Source organism: Diceros bicornis, chromosome 17 (assembly GCF_020826845.1).
Source record: "Diceros bicornis minor isolate mBicDic1 chromosome 17, mDicBic1.mat.cur, whole genome shotgun sequence".
Taxonomy (NCBI): Eukaryota; Metazoa; Chordata; class Mammalia; order Perissodactyla; family Rhinocerotidae; genus Diceros; species Diceros bicornis.
Genome location: NC_080756.1, coordinates 52,868,148 through 52,895,846, shown reverse-complemented (window position 1 = coordinate 52,895,846; position 27,699 = coordinate 52,868,148). Strand labels below are relative to the sequence as shown.

Sequence of the window (27,699 nt, the reverse complement as noted above, 5' to 3'; positions counted from 1 at the left end):
CATTCACCTATTGATGGACATTTCGGTTGTTTCCAATATTTGGAAACACTGTTTTCATTTCCCTACCTTCCTGTGGGTTACTTGACCATTTTTTGGAATTCCATTTTGATTTATTTATAGTGTTTTTGAGTGTACCTCTCTGTATAGTTTTTTAGTGTTTTTAAAAATACTATGGGGAATAGATACATATTTCAGATGGAAAATGCAACACTGATAACAAAAGAAAAGATAAAGTTGTAAATGTTATAAATTTATTCAACATGCAAATTGTATGTATTTTCAATTCTTGTCCCTTCTTTCTCCAACTATCTTCTCTCCTGGTAAGTCTTTGTTCTTCATTTCCAGAGAAGTTCATCTGATGAGGTCGATAGGTTTGCAATTTCAAGCATTTACATGTTCAGATTCTAAACAGCAGAAGAAAAGGTGGAAATATTAGGGAAATTCCATGATCTACTAAAGAAATAATTTTTTAAATTTCAATTTTAAAAATTTGAACCTAATAAATTTTAATTATTTTTAATGATAGGGCTGTTGGAAGTTTTTTTCACGATTTAAAGTGGCGAACTGAAGGTCTCACAGCAGGTGTTATATTGTCAAAGATGAACCCTGTCAACCAGCCTAAAGGAAGGTCTTGTAGATTACATCTCTCATGCTGTGCTATATGCATAATTATAGTGAAAAGTTTCCTGACATGACTTTAAGTAGTGTAAGTTTATAAACGTATTAGAAAGGTCATAAGTGGTAAATCTATCACCTCTGGGTATAGAATGTAAACTAACTATTACATGATTTAGTTTTTACATGTGGCAAATTCCTGGATTCATCTTTAAACAAGTCACCCCAGACACCAATAATTATACTTTATTTGGATTTTTTTCTACTGAGAAATTCTGTAATACATTTGAAATAGTTTAATTCATAATTGATACACCAGGGAGTTTTATAATACACTAAGGATGTGCTCAAGAAGCAGCCTTATGCAGACAACAGATGTTTATTTTCTTTATGTGGACATTAGATTTTACTGTTTGTACTTTACCAACACTGCAGGGATCACTGTATTCTTCAATGGTGAATTCCTCTGAAATGCAAAAGTAGTGTGATAGAATGAGTTAAGACATTCAGTAAGAAGCACATGAGTGGTCAATTGTAAATAAACTGTGTAAGCTAAGAAAGAAAGTATGAAGCACAGTTATGGAGCCAATAAAATGACTTATTTCTGTACTAAGTCATCTGGGATTGGTGGGAGGGGAGTAAGAGAAAATTGGGCTTGGATACAGAATTGAGGGGCAGGTTTCACAGATGAAAAACTGTGACTATCTATAGGACGCTGTAGAGCCCTTTTTCACAGCTGTGTTTTTCTTGTTGGCGTTGTACCTTCCTCTCTGAACCTTTCCTTAACCTAGGAAGAAGTCAAGTTTTAACACTATCAGCATGCTATGATGTTGGTAAGTTTTTAGTTCAGTCACAAGCAAATGGAAGAATTTCCTGATATATTACAACGTTTCTCAAATTTTGTGAGACTATCCAAGGCACAAGGCAAAAATAGATCAAATTTTAGGTCTCATATCAGACATCAGTACTGAGATGTGTGTTTTTAGTTATTCCTACTCTTATTATCTTTCTGAAATAATTCAATCCAGAACAACTTTATATGAGAATTTAGAAAGAATTGATCCCCTTATTGCTTTATCATCAGTTTATACGAATGGCTCTGAGACTTGTTTAGGGGGCACATGCGTGGTTAATATACAAGAACATGATCATCTGGTGTCCATAAACTCACTTTTTCTTCTAGTGAAAGACTGTGGAGTTTTGTTTTAGTTAAGGTGACCCTTTCCAGGTTAGTCATTTTTGTTCTTTCAAAGCTCAGCATAATCTCACTCACCTGTCTCATAGTAATCATAGGCTTTTACAGTGGCTGGTTTTAAATTCTTTACTTGGATATCTTGTTCCACTGAGAAGGAGAAACTCAGGGTTTGATTGGTTAGCTGGAGAGACAAGAAAACTGAATTGGAATCAAAGATTAACTTAGTTATTAGTTACCATCCTCTCTTCTTAAGATATTATTAAATGCTGTAGTTATGCTATTCATCTGTATCAAAACCTGTGGAAAGAACGGGACATTTTTAGACTTGCATAACACACTCAATGACAGATAAAAGAAGGACAAAAGAGATGATTTTCTGGACAGTCAAATATAGTAAACTGAGCCTTGCTGACCAGTCTACACTCCATTTCCCTCTGCAGCTATTTTCTCCCCCCTTACCTGTGGATGTGAAAAACACTATTTGGAATCTGGATTGGATTGTTAGAACCTCTAGTAGTTCTCCCAGATCTAGCAGAGTCACAGAGAATCTTACCTCTTCAAAGTAAATCAGGACATGGTTGGTGCTCACTTCAGTCCTTCGAATCTGAGGCCTTTCTTGGAGCTGTTGACCAAGAGGATTAGCCAGAGATATGGGATGAGGAAATTTCAGACTGAGAGCAGTTTTCACCTATTTATGATCTAAGTGGCTGCTCAGAAACATTGAAACTACTAATTTTGATTTCTTCAAGAATGATAGTAATAGTGATAACAATAATAGTAATAAATGATAACAATAATAACAGTAATACTTATTAACACCCCCTATATATTTACAGAATTTTCTTCCAACTCTATATGTATAAAAAAGAAGATAATATATCATATATATCTCTCTCACATATATCACAATATATGTGTATTTATATACACATATATATGATATATTATCCCTTTTTCTTTTTATATATAGTTGAAAGATAATTCAATGCCACTCCATATACCTAGATGTCTCAGGGACTGCTGGAACCTTATTAACCATGTTTATGACTTATGTCTTATACTTGAAACCATATAACTGTGATACCCATTATTAAAATGATGGTAACAGACTCTAGAGAAGCAAGTTTGAGGGAGAAAACCTTGAAAACTGAATCAATAAAATAAAATTGACAAGCATAAATTTCAGCATTTATTAGGACTTTGCCATCTGTAAGGATTTAGGGTTACCTTTTTCACTGATGTTTTCACAGGAATGAAGCCTGATACCATCTTCACGTCAACAATGACCATGTTGGAGCTGGGTCGCTCCCCAGTATAACTACGAAGTCAAGGCATAGGGACAAGGCAGTCACACAAAATTCTTTGGAATTCATTCAAGACAGAAATCTCCCCTACTCTTTTATTTCTAATGTTCCCTATGCCTAACTACCACTTAACTTCTCCATCTAGTCTATTTGCTTCTTCCATGGTTGTTTGGAATACCTATCATTATGAACTCACACTCTGTAGGTGTGGAAACATCATATTCTCAGTGTTAAGGCTTTTTAGTAAGAGTGAAGAAAAATTTCTTGTTAATGAATATTGCAAGAACTCCATAATCTTTATGTGTTACTTTGGACAATGGAGTTCCCCCACAGAAAAAAATTCAGTTTTGCCAAATTCTACAAGAGGTCTGGTAGTGATTTAGGATTTACCTAATGTTGATATGAATCTGGAATTTCCTGTGAGCATCTACTCCACCGCAGTTCTTGGGGAGAGTATCAACCTTCAGGCTGAAGGGAACTTTTCCTTCTTTCTTGGGCATGATGTTGTATCTCAGGGATGTCTAAAACAAATTGAAAAAAATCCTTTATCTTTGTACTCAAATAGTCTATCTCTTCTAGAGGATTCATATCTCCCCTGAGCACACATTTCTTTTTCTATTTTGAAATTCAAATCTAATTCTTGAGACGTTTTCTCCCATTTGCAGCATCCCCTAATCTCTGGCAGTCTCACCTGGAGGTACACACATCTCGACCCTGACACTGTTGTGTTGTACTCCCCCGGAATGTCTGGCAACCCGACCTCCTGCAGCAATAGGCGATTGGCATCGTCTACTTGGAATTCTTCAGAGAAAGTCTCTGAAGACTTGACAGTGACGGTAGCTGCTTTCTCCTTTTTAGTGAAAGTTGCTGCTCCGTATTTGGAGAGGGCTTGGAGAGCTACCACTGTGTCCTGAAAAATATGGGTGCAGAAACACAGGAGAGGAAGGTAACAAAGTCATACTGGATGTAAACCATATCAACACTACTCTCTTTCAGAGTTATTTAGTCATAAATGTAGTTCGTTAACTGAGTTTTAGTTCAGTTCAGACCTGGTTATTAATCATAAACTGTTCTAGGTACTTTAGGGGGAAATGAAGTTTCCTAATTCAAGCAGTTTACAATATACATATTGAAATGAGACTCAAATATTTGACACAAAGCAGAGGCTATTTCAATGATTTATAAATTTATATAACCGTATTTGTTGTAAAAATTCAGAGAAGGGAGAAGAAATTGAGCTAGAATAGTAAGAGAAGACTGTGAAGAAGGTGAAAAATAATATTATCTCTGAATAATCAGAAAGGTTTATATAGCTGGAAGAGAAGTGTCAAGGAGTACTGGGTGGGAAATGTTATAAATGAAGACATAGAAAAGAGAGTGAGTCAATTCCAGAAAAAGTGAAGGGATCAGCCTAATTAGATAGGAATATTCATGTTTACTGGAAAGAAAATATTTTGGGTAAAATAATAGTAATGTTAGTTTTTGAATGAAAAAAGATTTACTTTATCAGAGAAATAATCTTATGAAAACATTGGTTTCAAAAGATTAATCCACTTTATAGTCGAGGGTCCACTAAGGAGCGAAAATATTAGAGACTGTACAGAGGACAGAGCAATAATTCATATATAAAATAATGAGACTGGACCTTTCTGGTGATAGAGGAATGGAGAAAGTATGAATTAGAAATACTATTCAATTATTCAACTCCTAGAATATGGTTATGTCTACATATGTATTAATATATTAATTTTTCTTCCTAGAGTCTCTCCACAGACCTGAGTGGAGGAGAAGCCCCCATTGGGGTTTTGTTGCTTGGTGATCCATTTCACAATACGTGAAGCCACAGACAGGTCTTCTGAGGATGGGGCAGGCTGGGCAGTAAGATAGGCAAGGAGCAAGTAAGATGTCATCTCCACTTCAGCAGAAGGAGCCCTGGGTTGATGATAGAGTTCCTTAGCTTCTTGAAGTTTCCCAGGACGTTGCCAGTGGATTGAGTCCTCTTTGAAATGGAAAAGGATATGATCTTAAGCTTAGATAATGGTTTCAATACCTAATTCATGAATGATCCTTATAATTGGAACTCAGCTAGTGAATTGATGTAAATGAAGTAAAAGTATTAAGTAATCACCAGTCAAGCAAATTTTTGCCAAGAAAGTAAATTAAGCTTCTAGTAAATCACATTGTGTCTTTGTGTCTACTACATACTACTTGTTTGATATTAGAAGTTGGGCTGCTTAGAGTCTATCATGTGTGAACTGATAAACTGATCCATGTTACCCAGGGAACTTAACTTTTAGATCAATGATAATTATTCTTATCATCATTAGAATAATATAATGTAATATATATAATATAGTATAATATATATACTATTTATTATATAATATATACTATATTATAATATAGTTTATATTATAATATATAGTATCTATATATATTTTATATATTATATTGTATATAATATATAGTATATATATTATAATATATAGTATTATATTATATTATAATAATATAATATAGTAATATAATATAATATAATATAAGCATGACAGGTGTGAGTTCAATAAGTCCTCTCTCTTCTTTTGATCACTGGTGATTTTTGGAAGTAAATTTTGCAGTAGCAGCTCATACCTTCTTTTACAGCGTCTTTGTCTAGTGATTCAAGCAGCTCACTTCGCTTGGCCTGGTATCCTGCTAGGGCGAAGGCATAGGCTAATAATGCCTTGGTATAGACAAGACTTCCTTGGGCCTCTGATGTGGCTCTCCAGGCATTTTCCAGGCAGAATAGAGCATTGCGGACAACTGGGTGCTATAAAGAAGGTGAAAGGAGATCTTAAGATAGCAGAACCAGGTTAGTGAACTGTCCCCAGGCTAATACCAAATTAAAAGCCCCGATGTGCCTGTGCAGCATTACCGTTCTGACCAGAGAATAATTTCCTCTGCAGCTTCCAAAAGGATATAGTCCTTTATGTTCCAGTGAAATTTACTAAAATTAAATAATGTGAAAACCAAAACTCATTTTCCTCAGAGATTCATAGTTCTATCGTTTTTATTCCTTACATTTGTGAGGGAGGTACAGGGAATGTGCTAGTACATACAGTGACAGGCAGTGGCATCTCCAGCAGAGCAATGGTGATGTAGGCAGAGAGCGTCACCTCATCATCCACCCCACCCTGTAAGGACCAAAAGCAGAGATACTCAAACCCTCCAATATTCATTAGCCAGGGTCAGCTATCTCTACTTTTCCCCTTGGCGTCTTCACTAGAAAGCATCTTTTCTTGTGCAATATTGTTGATTTCCCTCTTCCGCCTCTACTCTAAAATTCCTGAATCTTTCCCAAATCACCTTCCCTCACTTTTATTAATATATTGGGGTTTTTTGCACACTATTTCCATTCAACAAAAACCTACTAATTCATTGCTAGATTTTAGAAGCTTTAGAGTCTACCGCCCTTCCTCAAAGCTATGTCGCCAGGACTTGAGAAATCAATAGGCGCATCACTGCTTCTACATATCGCTGTCTTTTGGGACCAGAACAAAATTAAAAGCATCACCTTAATAGCGTTGTTTAGCAGGGATCCAGAGCGTTGGAAACAACCATTTTCCTTTTGCTTCCGTGAGAGCCAGGTAAGAGCATTCAAAATGTGTGAGTCCTCCACAAAGACGTATGACCGGGCTTGCGCAAAGGACTTGAGCACGAATGCAGTGAGCCTGTCCAGCAAAGAAGAGACTGAGACATGAGGACTATCTCATTTTTAAAGCTCACTTTGTGGAATTGCCTCATTGATCCTCACAGTTCAGTGGAGGAAATTGTTGGGGAGATGATACCTGAACACTGAATATTCTCTTGTTTGTCCAGCAAACACCTGAATCTCTTTTTTTTTAATCTCTCAACTTTATTGGTTTCTCTAGAATTGATGCTTTTCACATTTTTTCCTCATGAAATGTTTATTGGAGCCTCCAAGTCTTCCCACCACCAAACCTGCCATTTTCTGAATGATTTCACTACATCATAGTCTCTTTTTGTCCTCCCCCTCCTCTCCTCCCTTAACGCACAGTGTAGAAGCTTCTTCTCCTATCATTTCACATTATGACACTTTCTGTCTAATGGTTTCATTTTGGGGGATCCTTATTTTACTGCTCTCTACTGTGCTATCAGAGCAGGTGAGCTTTCATAGATGAAATGGTGAGATCATCTAGTAGTGATGACACACTAATGGGTTTTTAAAGGATAATAAATTTCCATGAAAGAACTTCAGGTATCAGAGAATAGCTATATTCAGAATTCCGAAATATCATGCATCTACAGAGAGCATGTGGAAATAATTATCTTACCAAGTATTTGCCTGACTTCTACCATCACGATCCCCAAAGGTGCTGTATGAACCATCACTGTGCTTATAATTCAACTGTCTTTGGTATCCTGAAGAGGAAGTTTTCATAGATTTATGAAATAGCAGAGACATTGGAGAATTAATCAATCTTTTCCTTAAAATTTATTGAAGAATCATAAGGAAACTACTATTTTATTAAAATGTCTCCAAGACTTGATGATGCTATTGAATTTTCTGGTTGTATTGTGGGACATTTTATTGGCTATCACAGCAACAATGATTATTAAGTCTTAACCAAAGGGATGCTGATTTGAGTTCACGGAAGGAGATATTTAGGGAATCAATTAAGGTTTCTCCTTTTGGGGTAATCTCTTACCGCTGATGAGGTGGCTGATGGCTTTGGACTTGATCTTCTCTGTAAGCTGTTGTGTCTCATTCAGATAGCTCAGAACATAGATGTTAGGGACAAAAAGGACCATATTCTGCTCTCCACAACCATAGGGCATCTTGAGAAGATTCTGAAGATTTTGCATTGCAGAGCCTAATATATCACCTGGGGAATGAAAGATACAAAAACATCAGAGGACTTCAGAGCTGATTTATGTTGGGATAAGAAGATAGATTACTAGCTAAGTGAGAGTTCAAATCATTTTTGGAGAGGAAAATGAGAAAGCATAAAAGGTGAAGAAAAACAAGAAATAGGAAGGAAGGAGAAAAGTGGGAAAAGTAAAGTAGATGTTTCAAGTGTGGAAAAAACAGGGAAAAAACTGAATGGCAGGATACATCTTTTCTGATGAGCACATGTCTGGTAAAAACCAAATATTTTCAAATCTACTAGGAAACATCAGCACCTTGTCAATATCTTGAAGCTGAGGGCACAGAGAGGTGACCCTTCTTACTTTTTGCAGTATATCAAGGTATAATATGTAGCACGACATCTATTCAACCCCCTTTCTGACTAATACACAATGCAATCCTTAGCTCAGTGCTCTTTGTCACGATCCAGCGCCTAGAGTCAGTGACTTCACTAACTGTGGATGATGAGGCCCCACACACTAGAATTATGGAGATGGACAGCTGCTTCCCTTGGGCTGGGAGACTCACCCAAAACTGAATATGTCGCCCTGGCAGATCCTTCAACCACATTTGAAGGAACATTTAGTGACAACTTTTCAGGTACTCCAGTTTCTAATGAAAGAAAACAAGTACATATAAGGGAGGGAAAAAATGAGAGGTGTGTTCTATTTTTGTTTGTAATTTTTTCCTCTATATGATCAAGGTCCAACCTCTCATTTCTCTTGGTCATTATATAATTTCTTTGATGCAATGCGAGTTTCTCCTAAAGCCAGGACTCATCTCACAGTGAAGTTCATATTAATCATATATATTTGTGCTAAATTTCTATAGATTTCCCTATAAGCATATACCTTATGGTATATTTATTTCCTTCTCTTCATTGTTTATTTAATTTTTACTATTGATAGTGTTTTTTAAAAATCACATTCATTTAATAAGTACGTATTATGTGTATGCTATGTACCAGGTTCTGTTTTAAGTACAATGGTATAGCAATTTTCGAAAGAAATTTTCTGACTTCTTGGGGTTTTCATTTTAATGGGAGTAATGGGATAACAAATAAATATTTAGTATGATAGATGTTTATAAGTTCTATAGAGAAAATTAAAGCAGAGAAAGTGTTTATATGGGTGAGCTAGTAAGACAAGGCAAATTAGGAAGTGCAGGGCGTGGGGAGGGGGCTCCCTGCAAAAAAGCTCATTGATAAAAATTCATAGGTGACTAGAGACTTTAAGTTAGGGAGTAAGATTTATAGATATCTAGGGAAAGAGACTTCCAGGGAAAAGGAACAAAAAATGAAAAGACTCCAGAGATTAGAGCATGCTGGGTATGTTCCAAGAACAGATTAAGATGCCAGTGTGGCCAGAGCAGGGTGAGTGAAGGAGAGAGTAATAGGATGTGAAGTCATGGGGTTGTGAGGGTGTGTAGATGACATTGGAAATGTAGGCTTTAACTTTGACGAATATGGGAAACACTTGGAAGATTTGAACAGAGGAAGGTCATGATCTGAAATATGCTTTAAATGATCCCCCTTGCTGTAGGGGAACAAGAGGAGATGATCAGGAGACCAGTTAGGAGGTTATTGAGGTAGTTCAGGAGAGAAAGGACTAGAGTAGGAGTAGACATGGTGAGAAGTGGGAAAATTCTGCATATAGTTTGAAGGCGAAGCCAGCTAGATTTGAGAATGGATTGGCTGTGGAGTGTAAGAGAAAGAACATAATAAAGAATGACTCTAAAGATTTTTTGTCCAGCAAGAAGAATAGAATTTCCATTATCTGAGATGGAGAAAATTGTAGGAGGAGCAGGTTTGTAGGACCAGCAGAGGTTCAGTTTTGAACATGCTAGTTTTGGGATGCCTATTGGACCTACAGGCCTATAAGTGGAGATGATAAGTGGGCAGTTGAATACATGACTATGAGTTCAGGAAAGAAGTGTGGATCAAAGATGTAAATTTTATGGTCTCCAATACAAAGTTGTTATTAAAGTTCTGTGACTAGATGAGATCATCAAGGGATGCTTATACAGTCATGCGTCGTTTAGTAAGTGAGATATGTACTGAGAAACGTGGTGTTTTGTCATTGTGCGATCATCATAGAATGTACTTATACAAATCTGGATGGTATAGCCTACTTCACAGCTGGACTGTACGGTACTAATCTTATGGCGCCACGTTGTATATGTGGTCCATCATTGACCGAAATGTCATTACGCAGCTCATGACTGTATAGAGAAGAGAAAAGATCTGCACACTGAGCATTGGCCTCAACATGATTCCAGATGCTGCAGAGTTGAATATTTTAATGATAATTTTTATATAATTGTACTAATGGTATTAGTAAATATGTTAGCAACCTGAAGTTCTTTTTAAAATAACTTGTTTAAATAAAAATGAGTACATTTAAATTATTAATTGAATCACAGCTAGTACTAGTGCCACAAAGATATTTCAATATTTTGATAATTGTTTAGGAAGAAGTTTGTAAAACACAGGTGTATTGGAAAGAATCCTGTCCTATGGTCACAGCTTTAGTCCTCATTATTAGCCAAGAGCTTTTAAGTAAGTCTTTTAACTTCTCTATGCCTTTTTCATCAGGAAAAGATTGTTCTTCATCAGGTAAAGATTGTTCTTCATCAAATGTCCTTAGATTTTGCACATGGGAGAGTATACTTGTTTTTTTTTTTCCCAGAGGAAAACATGCCCCAAAGGGCATTCTACAGCTATACACTTTGGAAGTGGCTTAACATGAGAATTTTGTCTATTTTTGACACTTACCTGATGCACAGAGGAGTGTGTTGAAAGTTTCCTCCTTTTCTATTCCTTCAGGCTTTGTATTGAAAGAAAAAATCAAAAAGTAAAGTAATACTGAATGTACAGGAGAAAAATCAATCAATTTAAAATAGAGGAGGAAATAGTGAAAAATTGAGTTGTGGATTCACCCACATTCATGGGAATGAAATTATGTTATATGATAAGGCCTCTGAGACTCAGAGAAGGTATACTTGCACACCTCAACTAGCAAGGGCTTGACTACAGTGTCCTTCTGTCCAAGTGCTGGGACCTCAGGCACCTCACTGCCACACAATTCCAGAGACTGCAGGGCTTCCGCAGTAGCTGTGAAATTCACCTTTCCTGAGGGATAAGACGCTCAAGGAGTTAAACAGTGATTCTACATTGAATCGTTTCTTTTTAAGTTTCCCTAATCTGTATAATGGGTTTTTTTCAATGGATCATTGTTAAAGAGGAGAAAAAACATGTATCTGGGTCAGAGTGGAAAGCAAATCATTACAAGATCAGAAATAGGATTTGTCAACAACTTTACCACTCACCCAGTGACTTTGGGGTCACAGCCCAGGACACAGTTTTCCGCCCATTTCCACAGACACAGTGAGAGTCTTCATTCTTCTCTACTGGGATGGCCGAGAAGGCAGGAGAGACCTCCAGCTGCACGGTGACCTGTCCCCCATACCCACCCACAAGTTTGAGAAAGGACATACGTGGAGGGTCAGTAATAAGGGAAAGAAGCATGAAAGGCCAGTGCATACTAATTGAGAGGCTCTGAGAAATTATTCACACAAGATAGACCCTGTCAAATATTTTGTAGTTTAGAAGTCTGCAATGAGGGAATTGAAAAATTTGTAGTTTAGATGTTTTCAATCAGGGAATTAGGAAAAAGAATTAGGATAAATTCCTAGGATTTAAGCTTGTGCCAACACAAGGAAGAGATGTTTTCTTTAGTCAGAGTAAAAAAATTAAGTAAGCAGGTGGAAGTAATGTCTGACTTTAGGAATACACGGGTAATACAGAGTCTCAAATGAATATAACCTTACCACCTTGACTTGTCAGGTAGCTTTGCTCTTAGCACCTATTCCATTCCAAAATTAGGCTACATCATATTCGGTTATGATTTACCAGAAAATTACCTAGGAAACCTGGGTAATGAATGGTGATTGTGTTCCTTCCTTCTGTTTTCACTCACTTCCAGAGAAGTGCCCTTACCCGAATGCAGTGGAATAAGTAGTTGAAGACAGTGGCTTTGAGTGTAAAGGCCTCTCCTCGCACCACAGAGTAGGGGAGAGTGAGTTCCAGGAAGAAGGGCTGGAAGGCTTGAAAAGAGATGATGGGTGAGAGGCCAAGCCCTGTAGATTCGGACAAGCAGAGTGCGCTGGCCTTCCACTCCGTGATGGTGTCAGGGACCTGCTTTGCCAACTCACTTCCACCTGATGAACTAGTAAAGGGAAAAAGAGCAGGAGAGTGAATGTATCCCTTTTCTTAGCCTGGACCACAGCTGACCCTAGAGCATGATAACTTAGTAACCTAGTGTGTTAATGCTAATCTTAATATACGGTTTGGCATTCCTAGTGAGGTCTCTGAAAGTTTTTCTTTTCTTTTTAGGAGAGAGGGTAGTTTTCTGCTTTCTATTATTTTAGGTATCTCAGGACCAAATTAGAAAAAAATCTGCATTGTTTAGCTATGAGATAAATGAACTATGAACCCAGATATTTACTAAAAAGGAGTGGAGCAGAATTGAAAGGACCAGGAGCCAAGATTAACACCAAAATCATAGAGGAGGATGCAAATCTCCAAAACTAAATTCCAGGCAACACACAACTTACTCAAGTGGCACTAAGTCCCAGATCCAAGTCTCAGGGAAATACTTCCGGATGGTCTCTTTCACTTCCGTGGCCGGAAACTCTTCTCTCCTTGTCATTGGATAACCTGCTCTAGGACCATGTGCTAGAGCTAAACCTTGTGGAACTGCTATGGACAGACAACACACAGGGCCCAATGTGAACCTCATTTTTATCATGAATTTCTTATAGTTGCCTAATTTCTCAGGTAGAATAAGGTCATTTGCTCAGGGAATGTTTATTATTGGAACAATTTAACCTGCCAGTTTGCTATTTTGCTCACTTATCTATTTGTCCTATAGGAAGGCTAATCCTATTGCTTCTTCAAATAGTCTGGAGGTAAATGTATTCTTCTCTAGAAATGAAAACAAATGTAGCTCCCCCTAAGCTGATTATTCAACTGGTGAAGAGAAGAATAAAGAGTAATTTAATACACCAAATATTGCTTTTACACTGATATAATGACCATATGTTCTCCATTTGCAGTGAGAATCAAACAAGAGGAATGGATGGTAGCCACAGCAAGAGGATTTCAGGAATGATTTTTTATTTAACAGTGAATGAGATATGGAGACATAATAGGATATAGTAAAGTATGTGTTATAGACAGCAGACTCAATAAAGGACAGAAAATAAACTTTAGATTGGCCAGAAAGGATTTTACCAAAGTAGAACTTCAGGTGATCATTGAAGGATGAGAAACAGAGAATGAGAAAGGCATTCCAAGGACGTGGCTATACAAGAATGCACACAGAGGTCAGAAGGGATGCTCCAAAGGGATGATGAAAAACTTAGCCCTCTGGAGTGGAATGTCTATTTTAGGAGTGTGTTTAACATAGGTGAGTAAATAGTAAGTGTCATTATATAAGAAAACATCATGAAGACTAGGAAAAATAAATTAGATCTGTTAAGGCAGGAGTTAGCTTGATTAAAAAAAAGTGATACTCCAGAGATCAGAAGATAGATAAAGATAATATGAATAAATACATAAATATATATATGATATATGTATGCATATATACAGTATATATATAAAATAATAGAATTGGACATGCTCTTTTAAAACATTAAGTACAACAGTTCTGTGAATTCTGGAAGTAGTAACTATGTATGAGAAATAAGTAACATGGTAAAAGCAATATTGAAGGGTGATATGCCTCTCATAATACAAGAAATAGATGAAAGTGGAGAAAACTGGAGGGAAGGAAGGTAAATTAGCATGGTTTTTAAGTAATTTGGTTATGAAACAATGAGGAACGGGACTAAGGTGTAACTGAAAATGAGAAAGAAAGAATGGAAAGGTGACAAATACCGAATGCAAAATTTGTATAGAGTTTTACAGGATGTTTGGAGAAGAATGTAATGATGGTACTCTGTTTTCGGGTTTTCTTGCTCATTCCATCACCATATTTTCTCTTAGGGTTGGAAAAAATATATATACACTTGGTATTAGGAGGGATATGAAAATACAGTAAATATTTTTCAGGTTTTTTTAAACAAAAAACATGCTATTCCATGGCATGATGTATTTTCATAATTATATTTTTTTCATTTTATGCTCACAACACCTCAGTGACCTTAATGTTGTCATTCCAACTTTAGATATGAAGAAATTGAGCCTCCAAAAGGTTAAATGAGTCTGCAAATTTTCAAAGTCACATACGTCATACCAGGTAAGGGTAGGATGAGACCATGTCTGTTTGCTCTTAGCATAGTGTTCTTTTTTCACTATACAGAATTTTCTTTCTGTTGAGAGAATATTCTTATTCATTCCTCTGTTTTCGACTAGAACTTTATTCTTTGTCTTATAATTTCTACTGTATTAAAAATACGTGTTTATTTTATTTTTAAAGAACACTTTACACCACCACATTTCTTTTTGAAAAGGAGGATTAGTAGACATCTGAGCATGCAGAGAGAAATTTCTCTAGGCCTGATAGCAGTAGAAAAGAAGACTCAGAATCTTTTCATCACTTCCAAGTATGCTTGAAACACACAAAGAGACTAATAGTATATCTGCCAAAAGTTGAATTATCTTCTTTTGTTCGGTATATCAAAATCACTTTGATTTCCAAGACAGAATATGACAGAGACAATATTCATATGATCCTTCACATTTCTCAGCCTCCCTTGCAGTTAGGGCAGATGTGAGATGTGCCACTTCCACCGCTGGCCATTAAACCCATGTGCAGACCTACACTTTTTTCCCCTCGAAAGGCACATTGGAGATGGTGGAGTCACAAGATGAAAGCAGAATGGCTACCCCTGACTCGCTGACTGGTAGGGAGCGATTCTGGACAGCTGCTGGACTCACAGGCAGATTTGGGTGAGAAAAAAATACACTGTTACCTGCTTAGCTACTGAGATGTGGGGCTTGTTTGTTACTGCAGTATAATCTATCTTACTGTGACTAATTTAGGTACCGAATCCATAGCGGCTAGGGAGGATTTGAGTAGTAAGAGTATTGAAGGTTACGACAAAAAGTAGTTGATTTTTATTTCAGAGAGAGAGAGAAAAAAACAATTGCTTAAAAAATCCTATTTTTTAGGGGAAAAAATGTTATTTGAAGAAAATTTATCAAAAAGTTGCTGCAGAGGCACAACAGTCAATACTTAGAAAAATAGCTTTTTATCCCAACCAAATCTAGCAAAGCATCGCTTTTCTTTTATTATTCTAGCAAACAAATAAATCTCACCCTTACCTCCCACATAGGCCATAGGCACTCCTGGGTACGCCTGAGGCAGCTGACAAAAATGTGGCTTGTGGATCTTTGAGTTGGTAAAAATATTTAATCCTATAGACTGGAAGAAAATTAATTATTAAAGCATATTGTCAATCCAATCTTGAGACTGGAATATTTTCTTACATTTGTATTACACTTTTGCTGTTATTATACACATAGCTCATAGGATCATCATGAAAATTCCACACTATAGACAAGAGAGCTATTTTGTAAAAGCCCAGTTCACCCAGTTAGTGAATGAGAGTGAGGATTAGAACCTACTTCTCCTGAGTCTTATTTCTGAATTTTGTCTGCTGTATGCTGATGCCTCTTTAATTATCTTTTGCATCCAGGAAACTGAGTATTTTAGCCTTGGATGTTTTCCCTTCCTTCCTTTCCCCCCCAAAAGACAAATATATATATATATTTATTCTATATATGTAAATATATATATATACACCTTACGTCTTTATTGCAGAGAGTAATTATTTTATTTATTTTCATTTGAAATTATAGGGTTGCGTGTTGGAGATTTTTCTTCATAGTCTTAGGAAATTTTGCTTTGCTTATGTTTTGTTGGAAAATATGCCTTTCCATGAATATCTATGTTCAACTCATCCCTTTTGTGATTTATCCTTTCCTCTTTTCTTTATCAGTTTCTTTTAACTAGTTTGAATCTCTGCATCCAAAACACCAGATGCCCATAGTAGCCTGCTGCTTAGAGCCCACCTGTTCCCCACTTCCTCTCTCTTCAACATTAGTCACAGTTAAACACTACTTGAAGCTGTCCTATCTCAGAGTACATGGGACACTGTGGGACTCGGAGGCATGGCTGTCAGCGGTGGTAGTGATATAGAATAGGGAGAAAGAAGCCAGAAATAAATGTTTAAAGATTAAACAGTTAACCAATAAACCTAAAGAGTCTTCTTTCTATCCCTCCGCCACCAACTGATTTATGAATCTGGAGGCTCCAGAAGGGGGAGATTTAAATTGCTCTCAGCTAAGCTGTAGACCTCTATCAGAAGAATGACATATGTTTTCCTCAAGGTATGATGAGAGTTTTTAGTCCTTTCTGGTAGAGACAAGATTTAATCTCACAACCTGGATAAACTCCCCTTTCATAACTCTGCCTGGTTATAGTTAATCCTAAAGATACTCATTTTATCCAGCATACCTAAGCGTGCTGACATTTCTATCCCAAGTTTTGTAAGGCTGCTTTCAGTTTCCCTCAAATTTCACTGCACTAAAGGTGATGACTGAAGTATTGTACTTTGTGTATTCAGTCATTTACTCATTCACCACGCATTTATTGTACAAATGACTGATGTAATGGCTGCCATTAGGTACTCACCTTTCCAAGGGTGTCAGAGGCACCATGGAAAATGTTTTGTTTTTCTCACATATTACAGGGGAATATGACAGTGGTAAATAGCTTTGGGATCAACTTGGTTAAGGTTGTGGGCCCTAAACGTACATCACTTGTTGTTTAAGGTACCAGAGAAATTCATGATTGAACTTTGTAATGTATACAAAGTTCTGTGCTTCTAAGTTTCAATATTTTTCTATTAGTCATAGCTTTGTTTTGGGGGGTGGAGCAAAATCAGATTCTAGAGCTTAGAAGTTCATTTGTTGTCCACTTTAACAAAGACTTAGAAGTCAATTTTGTTTGTGTTTTTAGGAAGAAGAATTACCTCAAAGATGCTGTAAGCATCATCATCATCATCCAGGATCCTCTTTGGTGTGTAAATGATTCCGTTGTGAGTTATGTCTTCTGCATGGATGCATTTTTCACCATCTTCATTCATGGGACCGACATATCTAATGCTAAGGAGACTCTTTCCTGGGAGCAAATTATAGACCTGCAAAATTGAGAGAACAAAGGGACAACTCTTGTTTGTTTTTTTTAAATTTTATTTTAAGTGTAATAATGTTCAATCTGAGATTTAAAAAGTCATGGTGTTCATTTAACACTCCATGCTAACATTATAAAAAGCAACACAGATAATCATGCAGAGATATTAAAGTTTATGGATCCTAATCCTCTTGTTGTACAAAAGAAATTAATATATAGAGAAATCAAATTAATTGATCAAAGTCTCACAGCCCATTATTCTTACTTAGGTTGAGTAAGAATAAAACCCAAGTCTCCCATCTCCCCATCCAAATGCCTACTTTTAAAAGGAAGCAGAAAATGTGGACAGTACAGAGAAGCGTAATGAGAGAATAAGAGCCACTCATAATCCCGTCGCCCAGAAATAACCTCTGTAAATACTTGATTCATTTCCTTTTCCCATTTTATATGATTAAGTTATTACCAAGTTTTGTTTTTTGTTTTTGTTTTTTGTTCAGTCTACTATGTTAGGACCAAGTTCAGCTTGAGAAAAAACTAGATGCAGGGGCAACCTAGAAATAAATCAATTCCAGTTCAGTTTTTGCTCAGAGCCTAGTGTAAGGCCATCTGCTCAGTCATATAGTGTTCAGGCCGTTAACCATACACTGGTCCATGCAGACCTCCTAATCTGGCTGCTGTCATGTCTTCTCTAAGCTGACTCACTAACCTCCTAACTGTTTCCATTCTTTCATGCTTGCTCTCTTACTCTCAGCAGCAAACGAGATCCTCTTAATAGATGAACCTATATTGTCGCTCTCCTGCTTAAAACGCCTCAGTGATTTACCGTTGCGTTTACTGTCCACTCCAGACTCCACTCCAAGCTAGCAGAGCTCATCATGATCTTCCTTACCTTGCATTCCACCTACAGCCTCTGCCACGCTCTTCTCTCACCACCACATATTAGGACATTACCTTTTCCTTTGTAGAACATTCCAGGCTTATTCTGACCTCAAGACCTTCAGACATGCTGCTTTCATTCTTTTTAATGCCTGTCCCTGCCCCTCCAGTATCCGACAATCTAGGAAGACACCTCTAGTCATATAGCAAAAATTGTTCTACTCTTTTTTCTGTATCTAATTGCTTATTCCTTTCATTATACTTATCAAAATCTGGAACTATTATATGTTTATATGTTTTTGTTGTTTGTTCATTTTAATACATCACAAGACTAAAGTCTAAAATGGTCAAAGACTGCATCTGATTGTTTACCATTAGAACTCCTATTCCCAGAGCACTATCCAGTCTGCAGTCAAGACGCAGTGAATACTTGTTAAATAAGTAAGCGGACTGTGAAGCCTATAAACTATAGGGCCTTTTTGAAAGTGATTCATTATAAGAGACATCTTTAAAAGACAAGTTTGAATGGAAATTCGCTTTTGTTCATACTTAAGACCAGTGAGTAAGTGCTTGGATTTGAAGGAAAGCTTAAAAATCTGGCATTTCACATACTACCTTGAAATGTGGTGTGTTAGAAGTAGCAGTGAATGAAATTTGGTTGGAATTCCACCTTTAAAATATATTTTTGGCATGCTCTTTCTATAGTTGCTTAATCTATCTTAGCTATGTTTTTTTCATTCACAAAGTTAGGGTAATAATAACCACCTTAAAGAATTATTATTCATTTATGCATTCAGTAAAAATGTGTTGAGCATCTTCTATACATAAGGTACTGTGCTAGGCACAGGGAGTGTAGTGGTAAGCAAGACTGCTCTCTTCCTGAGAAAATATTATAACATAGAATGAAATGAGATGATATATGTAAAGCACATTGTGCAATGTCTTTGTGGAACTCAATTGAATTCTAACTCATATATAACTTATAACATTATGCCTCACACTCTAAGGAACTTGTCTTTTCCAGTTATAACTTCCAACTTCTAAAAATGGTCTTATCATGCATGCATTTTCTCATTCAAGACAGAAATGGGACTCACTGATTGAGGTGAGAGCTCGGCTTCAGGGTTCATTAGCAGAACACTCTGGTCTACTGCACGGAGGGCACAGAGGGAGTGAGGAGTGGCTGTGACCCTCAGGTTGGTGTCTGAGGCTGGCAGGCCCTGGGCTGAGGAGAAGCTCAAATTTACCTGTAAAGAGGGTATGATTATAGCAGCAAATATTCTAATTATTACAATCTCAAAATTCTCTTCTACCCCAGGCTAGGACTGATCCTTTCAACACTTCCTTTCTCTTCATCCATTTTACAGCGAGATTAAGAGGGGAAGCTGCCTAGAGACTATCAGTTAACCACCTCTGGAATAAACTGGAAATGGGGTTCCAGTTAATTCAGGTTTCCCACTCCTTATATAACTGGTCTATATATAGACCTTATATGACTGAACTGTAAATTGGTTTTGGTCACAACAAAATAGAATCCTGACGGGGAATGTGAGAACACACATGCTAACGGAGATACATACTTTGCTGTAGCTGCCCTATCTCTATGCAGTGTTTTTGTGATGAATGCATGTAGTTTGCATGGTGCTGTGAAAAAAAATCACACTCCACTTCTGAGACCAGCCAACTGGTCTCCTCCAGTTGGCAGTCTTAGTCACCTCAGATTCTAACACAGTGTAGTATTGTTTATCAGTATCAGGGATTTATTGGGTGGTTTAAAAAATTAAACATGTACTATGCATCCTAAGAGCTGATAAAATTTTTAAAAACTGTGAGTAAAGAATAAGAACTACAAACTAATGAAAAATTGCACATCATTTTTTCAGAGATTTGATTCTGCTTTGACCAGTAGAAATTCATTGGTAAGTGAATCTATTGTTTCCTTATGTTTGTGTAAACATTTTTTGAGTAGATTCTGAGTTTTATTTTGTATTAAAATATAAAATAAAATAATTTAGAATTTAGTTACTGCAGTAGCATCATGTAACTTTCTAGGTTCTTGAACTGAAGCTGGTTTGGATTGGAATAAAATGTCAGTACATTTAGCTAAATAATATTTGACTTGGATTGCTGAATTTACTATGATAATCCTGATATGTGGTCTACTGAATTAATGTGACAGTTTGGATTCATGTATCATGAGATATATATTAAAAAATAATTCATTGATTTATCCTCAAGATGCTGTATTATTCACCTCTATAATTCAATATATTGTGAAAACACCGCTTATGGAGAATTCTATTTTAAACATGTTTGTTTTTATTTTTGGAAAGTTTAACTTCATTAAAATATGTGTGTTAATGTCCATGTCAAATGAACAAGTGAGTTATTTGGGATTATAATCAACTGAAAATACTGTTAACCAAGAAATGGATATGTTAGAAAATGTAAAGTATTTTACTGGTATGAGAACCAAAAAAGAACTTTAAGGCATATTTTGAGAGTTTGTACCTATCTATATTAATCAATGTTATCCTTAATGAATAATTACATCCAGTTGAGAATGACAGGTAATTTAAATTGTTACATAGTATTTAATGTGTATACTAAATCCGTTATTTGTAAAGTAAAAAAGAGGTACATGTAGTTTGAATAGAAAACAGTTTTTCTCTACCCTAATTAAGATTGAAAAAAATAAAGTATATTGGTTTCAAGGAACACACATCTCAAACTGGCTGGGATCCTCCCTCGCATAGTTTGTGCATCAGCCTGTCAGGATGTCTAACTTCTAGGATCTTTAATTTTTAACTTTAATAGCTCTCTTTTCTAAGATTTTGTGGTAAATAAAAAATAGTCAACTTTCCTCTAAATACTGCATAAATCTTCATTTATATTACTTTGGTTTTTTTCTTTTTGCTGAGGAAGATTTGCCCTGAGCTAACATCTGTGCCAGTCTTCCTCTATTTTTTAGTATGTGGGCCACCAGCACAGCACGGCTGCTAACAGAGCAGTGTAGGTCCACACCCGGGAACTGAACCCAGGCCGCCGAAGCAGAGTGTGCTGAACTTAACCACTAGGCCACAGGGGCTGGCCCAATATTTTACTTAGCTTTTCATAGCATTTCTCCACTTCTGATCAATGATAATTTAAAAGGTATTTGACATGAAGTGATTGAATATAATGTCCATGGACTTTTGCTTCTGTGTGGAAGTTTTATGGTGTTACACCAGAGTTGTCATATGTTTTGCACCAGAAAGAGACCACTGCTGGAAGGAGTAAAGTGTGCTGGAAGCTGTAGCATAACATGGCCATTCCAAAGTTTAACAAACAACTGACTACCCCTGTTTAGCAATAAGGGAATTGAAACTCAAAGCAGGAATCTCTTCTAGGTTCATATGAAACACACAGAACATCCAAACAGAACAGAAACTATCCTCTTGAACACCCGCCCAGGTTTAACAGCATTCTTTAGTAAGATGGAGTTGAAAATTTATATCAGAATCCGCTGTGTGTTTTTTTTAGATCATTGTATTTTAAAAAAGAATAACCTAAATATAGTTCTCACTGCAGAAATGTTCACTTGCTATAAATGCATATTGTTTTAATCTCCATAAAATCCATGGTAAAGAGTCCTTCTAGATGTATTTTTAAAAAGATATCTGAAGTCAGTGGGTCCTATCTGATTGTTAGTGTTAAGATTAAAGCATCAAATTCTGTTGGGAAAAAGCTTATTTATATTTCAGTGGGCTTCTCATTACAGCTATGTATTCTTTGAAAATATAAGAAGATCCCATTTGCAATTATGTTATATTTTTATACTATAATCATTATTAGAGTGCCCAGGCTATGTTTCTTGAAATGGAGTACATATATGTACTCTTGTTCTGTATGCTCAAACTGGATTTAAACTCACAATCACTTACTGACTTCTGCAGTAGTATATGGAGGTATGTCATGGGAGTATTATGGGATAAAGCTGACATATCCTTGTGAGGCATCATTTTCACTTGAAAAATTTGGAAACAAAACATTTCAAATTTAAAACTATTAAAAGTTTATAATGAAATAGATTTTGAATTCCACACAAATTTTAAGATAAAACAAGAGACTTCAAAAACTGTGCTTGTGGCCGCCTACATTGGACCACTCCACTAGACCTCTCGGTATGGTATCACTCTCTGGCTTTAGAGGTCCTTTGGAGGAAAGTTTTAGGAGCACCATATGGCAGTCTTTTAATGTGCATTTGTTGTTAGTGCTGTTGAGTCGATTAGGACTCCTAGCGACCCTGTGTACAGTAGAACGAAACCCTGCCTGGTGTTTTTGTGACATCCTCTCACCTTCTGGTGCTATCAGACAATGCTTCCCTGCTATTCATAGGGTTTTCATGGCCAATTTTTTCGGAAGTGGGTGGCCAAGTCCTTCTTCCTAGTCTATCTAGTCTGGAAGCTCCACTGAAACCTGTCCACCATGGGTGACCCCGCTGGTATTTGAAATACCAGTGGCATAGCTTTCAGCATCACAGCAACATGCAGCTGCCACACTATGACAACTGACAGATGGGTGGTGTGGTTCCCTGAGCTCTGAATCTTAACCACTAGACCACCAGGGCTGGCTTTTAATGTACATAACTTCCTTATTTTCCATATTTCAAAAAAGGAGGTGGATAAAAGAACTGGGCTTAAACAAAATACCCACCTTATTGGCAAAACAATTTTCAATCTCGAGTTTCTCAGCATCTGCAACAATTTCTCCATTAGGTAAAATAGTATAAACAAGCAACTGAGCCGTAGGAGCAATGTATGATTCCACTTGAAAAGAGAAGGAAAATACCCCTTTCACTGGAAAATAAAGTTCAAGATAATAGATTAGAAAGAAGGAAGAGTTCTCAACTTGATAAATAAGAGGTTCTCAAATTATTTAACTTGTTCTCATTTGGAGCATCCTGAAGAAAAGACTTGCATTTATATCATTGTGCTTATAGTAGTATTCAATAGATAGATGCTGAACTAATGACATTTTTCCTTAAAGACGGAGATTAAATAGTTCATTTCCTCTGCTTAAATAGGAAAAAACATTTAGTGCATGTCTCTATTTGTAAATTAAAAAAATATTTTTTAAGAAAGAAGTCAAGAGAGAAGAACTTCTAGACATCTTTAATTATCTCTATCTATGATCCAAATCAGCACAAATCTTGTCATATGCATGAAGACAATTCAAAGGACACAACACAGTCTCCACCTTCAGGTCATTTACAATACAGCAGAGACACAGGTACAAATAATCACATACAAGCAAGGTATGCCTCTGATTATGACAAAAGAATTCTGTGTATTTATCTTAGTGTTTGTTTTCTGTGTGAACTACATAGTGCTTATATAATGTATTTGCTTAATTTTCTCATAAATCTGCTAAGTTTGATCTTTGTGGCATAAAATTCTTTAAAAACGATAACCTTCTTGTATCTATAGAAGATTTGAGGGCAGCTTGTGGTGAAAATACACAAAAATAACAAGGTCAAAATAAATTTGAAACCATTAGAAAGGTGGATTTCTGGAGCAGGGTTAAACATAGGCAGGAATTATTTTTATTAAGAAACTGTAACAAAATGGTTATATATTAGAATAATGAAATTTAGCACTAAGTTTTCTAGAAGTCAAAAACAAATGGAAAAACAACCATTTACATAGTTATCATTAAATAAAATGAAGTGTATTTTTTCTTCAGAAGAGAGACACTTCCTTCTCCTCATTCCACCTCTCTAGGTATTCAATCCATATAGGACTTAAACTCTATTACAGGAACTAATTTTGAAGAAATTGCTTTATTAGACAGTTTGGTTTTGATATGCTATTAGGAACAACCTTACCTACTCTAGAAACGTCAATATAATGTTCAATCCCATAAAAATCAATGACTAAATAGAAATTTAGAGCGAATGTTCCATATTTGGGTGAATGTATTCAGTTTTTTTTAAGCAATAGAAAACATTTAGTAAGATAGATTTTATATGTCTAAGAGATTTTTCAGACCTAAGAGGAACATATGTTGAGCAGGGTTTCAGAGTGGTGGACGTTGCATCTTTATCATGGCCTTGGTAGTCTCGTGCTGACTGAAAAATGGAATGACTAGAAAAAAAGGAAGCTTTCATCTACAAGTAGAGTTAGGAGAAATTTAATAGGAGGCTAAGCTAAAATTCAAAGACTTACAAATAAATTTAAGATTTTGAATACAAACTAAAATTCATGATTAATTATCAAGGTATATTGAAACAAGATTTGTATGACTATTTGAAATAAAAGTTGTAAATAATTGGATTAGGTGACTAATTAAAAATCAGTTTTCATTTAGAAGATTCTAAAGGCTGTTAAGGTGCAATGCTTGCTTCATGTTATGTTGAACTGTTTAAATAAAAAGAGATAAAGGGCAACTAGAGAAATATAATAGACTGAGATGAGACTCTTCTTGGCACAGTAGTTTGTCTTGAGCAAGTTGAGACACTGTTCTGGCTACCAATTTTCCCATTTGCAAAATAAACAAACTGGACTAATGATCTCTAACTTCTTCCATTCAGATTTTTAAGAAAGAATGGGATTTGTTCAAACAGAAAAGCAGAAGAGCACTTGAAAATATAACATCTTGAGGGCATGGACCATGTTTCATTGATGCTTTTATCTGAAACTCCTATTACAGAGATGTTTCAAGGCGGGAAGATATACTCTCTTCAAATATAGTTCTGAGGGGGAAGATTTTTCAAAGTTTAGCTGTCATAAATTATAAATCCTTCATTTATGAATTTAAAAATATTTGTTGTGTATCCACTTTGTGTCAGGTACTAATATAAGAAATTATGTTTCGGAGATAAAAGACAAACACAATCAATACATAGTCTTTGTTTTTTCCTGGAGATATTGATGTGCCTGGGGTGAATGGGCTTTTTGATCTTTCTAAATATGCCTTGTTAATAAAAATTGCTGTAGTAAAATGATAGCCTATAACTACTCAAATGAACAGAAAAAAAGGAAGGTACTTACGAGATTTAGCCTGAGGACGTGTAATAAATAAATAGACAAAATGTACTTATCTTTTTTAATGGAACCTTTTCTTGAAAAGTTAATTATTCTTCCTTGGATAACAGAAATCAATAGATATTTATGATTCAAAGAAATCCAGAAGGAAAGTGTGATCTAAGATACAGAAATGCTATGAACCAACTCGAACTAAGTGGCATTTAGAAAACACTTCACTTAATAGCCGAAGAATACAAATTTTAACATTTATAAGATAGATCATATTTTTTGCCATAACACGTATTTTAATACTTTTAAAAGAATTAGAGTCATACAATCTAGAGTATAAAATGAAAAAATGATATTGTATTCATTAAATTCTACAGGCAAGAAACAAGCTGATAAAACTATTCAGCTGCAGACATGTGTTATCCTTCTTCAAAAAGAAAGGATGATTCTGAGAGTGGAGCCGTTAGCCCAAAGGGCAGAGACATGAACCAAAGAGGATTATTCCCAGGCCTAATATTGTTTACCAGCTGGGTTTTAAAATTTCTTTGGCCTGATGACCCTTTTTGACCTAGAATAGATTATACTCAGGGCCTCACCAATACCTAATTTAAATGATTGAAATGATATTTGGGACTTTTGAGTTGATGAGACTTAGAAGACATTTTGGACTTAATGCTATAATGGATTGAACCTTTTAGGGATGTTGAGATGGGGTGAATGCATTTTGCATGTGGGATGGATGTAAATCTTTGGGGCCAGGGGACAGTTTATGGTAGGCAGAATAATGACCCCCAAAGATATCTGTGTCCTAATCTCAAAAACTTGTGAATGTTACTTTCTATATAACAAAAGGGACTTTGCAGATATGATTAAGTCAAGAAACTTGAGATGGGAAGATTATCCTGGGTTATCCAAGTGGGCCCAATGTAATCACAACGATCTTTAGAAGAGGGAGGCAGGAATGTAAGAGAGAGATTTGAAGATGGTGTGTTGCCGGCATTGAAGATAGAAGAAGGGGCCATGAACAAGAAATGCAGGAAATCTTTAGAAGCTGGAAAAGACGAAGAAACAGGTAACCCCCTAGAGCTCCAGAAGGAATGTAGTCCTGTTGACACCTTGATATTAGCCCAGTGAGACTTCTGACCTACAGAACTGTAAGATAATAAATTTGTGTGGTTTTAAGCCAGAAAGTGTGTGGTGAGCTATTACAGCAGCAATAGGCAACTAATACAAAAATATACACAGTAAAATTTTTCTTTGGTGATTTTCTGCATTTTTCAATTATTTTCTGCATTTTTAACACATTTAATTATAGAATGAATATATTTTATTTTAGGAATAAAATTTAAAATATAGAAATGCTATAAAAAGAGGAAAGAAATACTAAATGCACTAAATATGTCATCCTTTTGTGTCAGCTTTCTCATTTTTGGTTGATAGAGGAAGGTTGGTGACCATTTCCTCTACATGGAAATAACTTTGTCTTGCTAAATTGTTCAGGATTTGACAATATGAGAGAAACAAAAAAGTACTTACTGTCTTGTTCAATGGACAACACATAGATTCCTGATTGGGCAATGCTTCCTCTTGCTTTGATCTGAAAACAGAGGGAAATGCATTCATTAGCATTTTAATGGGTACATAATAAACTTACTTAAACACATTTATAATATATAAATAAACAACAATCTCCTAACTCCAACCCAGAAGTTATTTTTGATCACTAAATTACTCTTCCAATATTTTTGTACATGTATAGTTACACATGTTAAATAGAAAACATACAATTTTACGTTTTACTATTTTACTTAATATTTACTATATATCTTTAATATTAATATTGAATATTTACATATTCTTCCAACAAATATTTTGAACATCTATTATATGCAAAGCAATATATAGTGGAAGTAGCTATAACATATATGTAAGTATTCTCTACTGTTGTTTCTCTTTTTTGTATTTTTTTTGTGAGGAAGATAAGCCCTGAGCTAACATCCATGCCAATCCTCCTCTTTTTGCTAAGGAAGACTGGACCCTGGCTAACATCTGTGCCCATCTTCCTCTACTGTATATGGGGTGCCGCCACAGCATGGCCTGACGAGCAGTGCATTGGTGGGTGGCCGGGATCTGAACCTGGGCCGCCAGCAGTGGACCGCACGTACTTAACCTCTATGCCAAGGGGCCGGCCCCTGTTGTTTCTGTTTTTGAAAAACTAAATAGGGGCTGGCCCAGTGGCACAAGCGGTTACGTGTGTGCGCTCCACTGCGATGGCCCAGGGTTTGCTGCTTGGGATCCTGGGCGCACACCTACGCACCGCTTGTTAAGCCGTGCTGTGGCGGTGTCCCATATAAAGTGGAGGAAGATGGACATGAATGTTAGCCCAGGGCCAGTCTTCCTCAGCAAAAAAGAGGAGGATTGGCATTGGATGTTAGCTTGGGGCTGGCCCGCCTCACACACAAAAAAAATAAAAATAAAAAAACTAAATATATTGATACTCTCCATGTACCAGGCACTCAACTAAATAATTTAGTTTTAAGATTTTATTTAATTTACACTATAACCCCATGAAGTATGTATA

At 36.1% G+C, this 27,699-nt stretch overlaps 1 protein-coding gene across 1 annotated transcript in view; it reads right to left on the bottom strand.

Annotated features, from left to right (window-relative positions):
* Positions 1-268: 268 nt before the first annotated feature.
* Positions 269-27,699, bottom strand: part of LOC131416363 (pregnancy zone protein-like) — a 49,486-nt gene continuing 22,055 nt past the window's right edge. Inside the window, exons 13-36 of the mRNA XM_058558837.1 lie at positions 26,655-26,715; positions 22,798-22,940; positions 19,200-19,349; positions 17,066-17,233; positions 15,348-15,453; positions 12,638-12,779; positions 12,021-12,249; positions 11,351-11,477; positions 11,032-11,153; positions 10,797-10,848; positions 8,552-8,635; positions 7,824-8,000; positions 7,449-7,536; positions 6,668-6,824; positions 6,213-6,287; positions 5,746-5,923; positions 4,890-5,113; positions 3,806-4,024; positions 3,505-3,635; positions 3,038-3,128; positions 2,364-2,432; positions 1,889-1,991; positions 1,040-1,081; positions 269-404 (exon numbers count right to left, since the gene is read on the bottom strand). Of these exons, the coding sequence (XP_058414820.1) occupies positions 382-404; positions 1,040-1,081; positions 1,889-1,991; positions 2,364-2,432; positions 3,038-3,128; positions 3,505-3,635; positions 3,806-4,024; positions 4,890-5,113; positions 5,746-5,923; positions 6,213-6,287; positions 6,668-6,824; positions 7,449-7,536; positions 7,824-8,000; positions 8,552-8,635; positions 10,797-10,848; positions 11,032-11,153; positions 11,351-11,477; positions 12,021-12,249; positions 12,638-12,779; positions 15,348-15,453; positions 17,066-17,233; positions 19,200-19,349; positions 22,798-22,940; positions 26,655-26,715 (2,961 nt within the window). The 3' untranslated portion in view covers positions 269-381. The remainder of the gene's footprint in view (positions 405-1,039; positions 1,082-1,888; positions 1,992-2,363; positions 2,433-3,037; positions 3,129-3,504; positions 3,636-3,805; positions 4,025-4,889; positions 5,114-5,745; positions 5,924-6,212; positions 6,288-6,667; positions 6,825-7,448; positions 7,537-7,823; positions 8,001-8,551; positions 8,636-10,796; positions 10,849-11,031; positions 11,154-11,350; positions 11,478-12,020; positions 12,250-12,637; positions 12,780-15,347; positions 15,454-17,065; positions 17,234-19,199; positions 19,350-22,797; positions 22,941-26,654; positions 26,716-27,699) is intronic.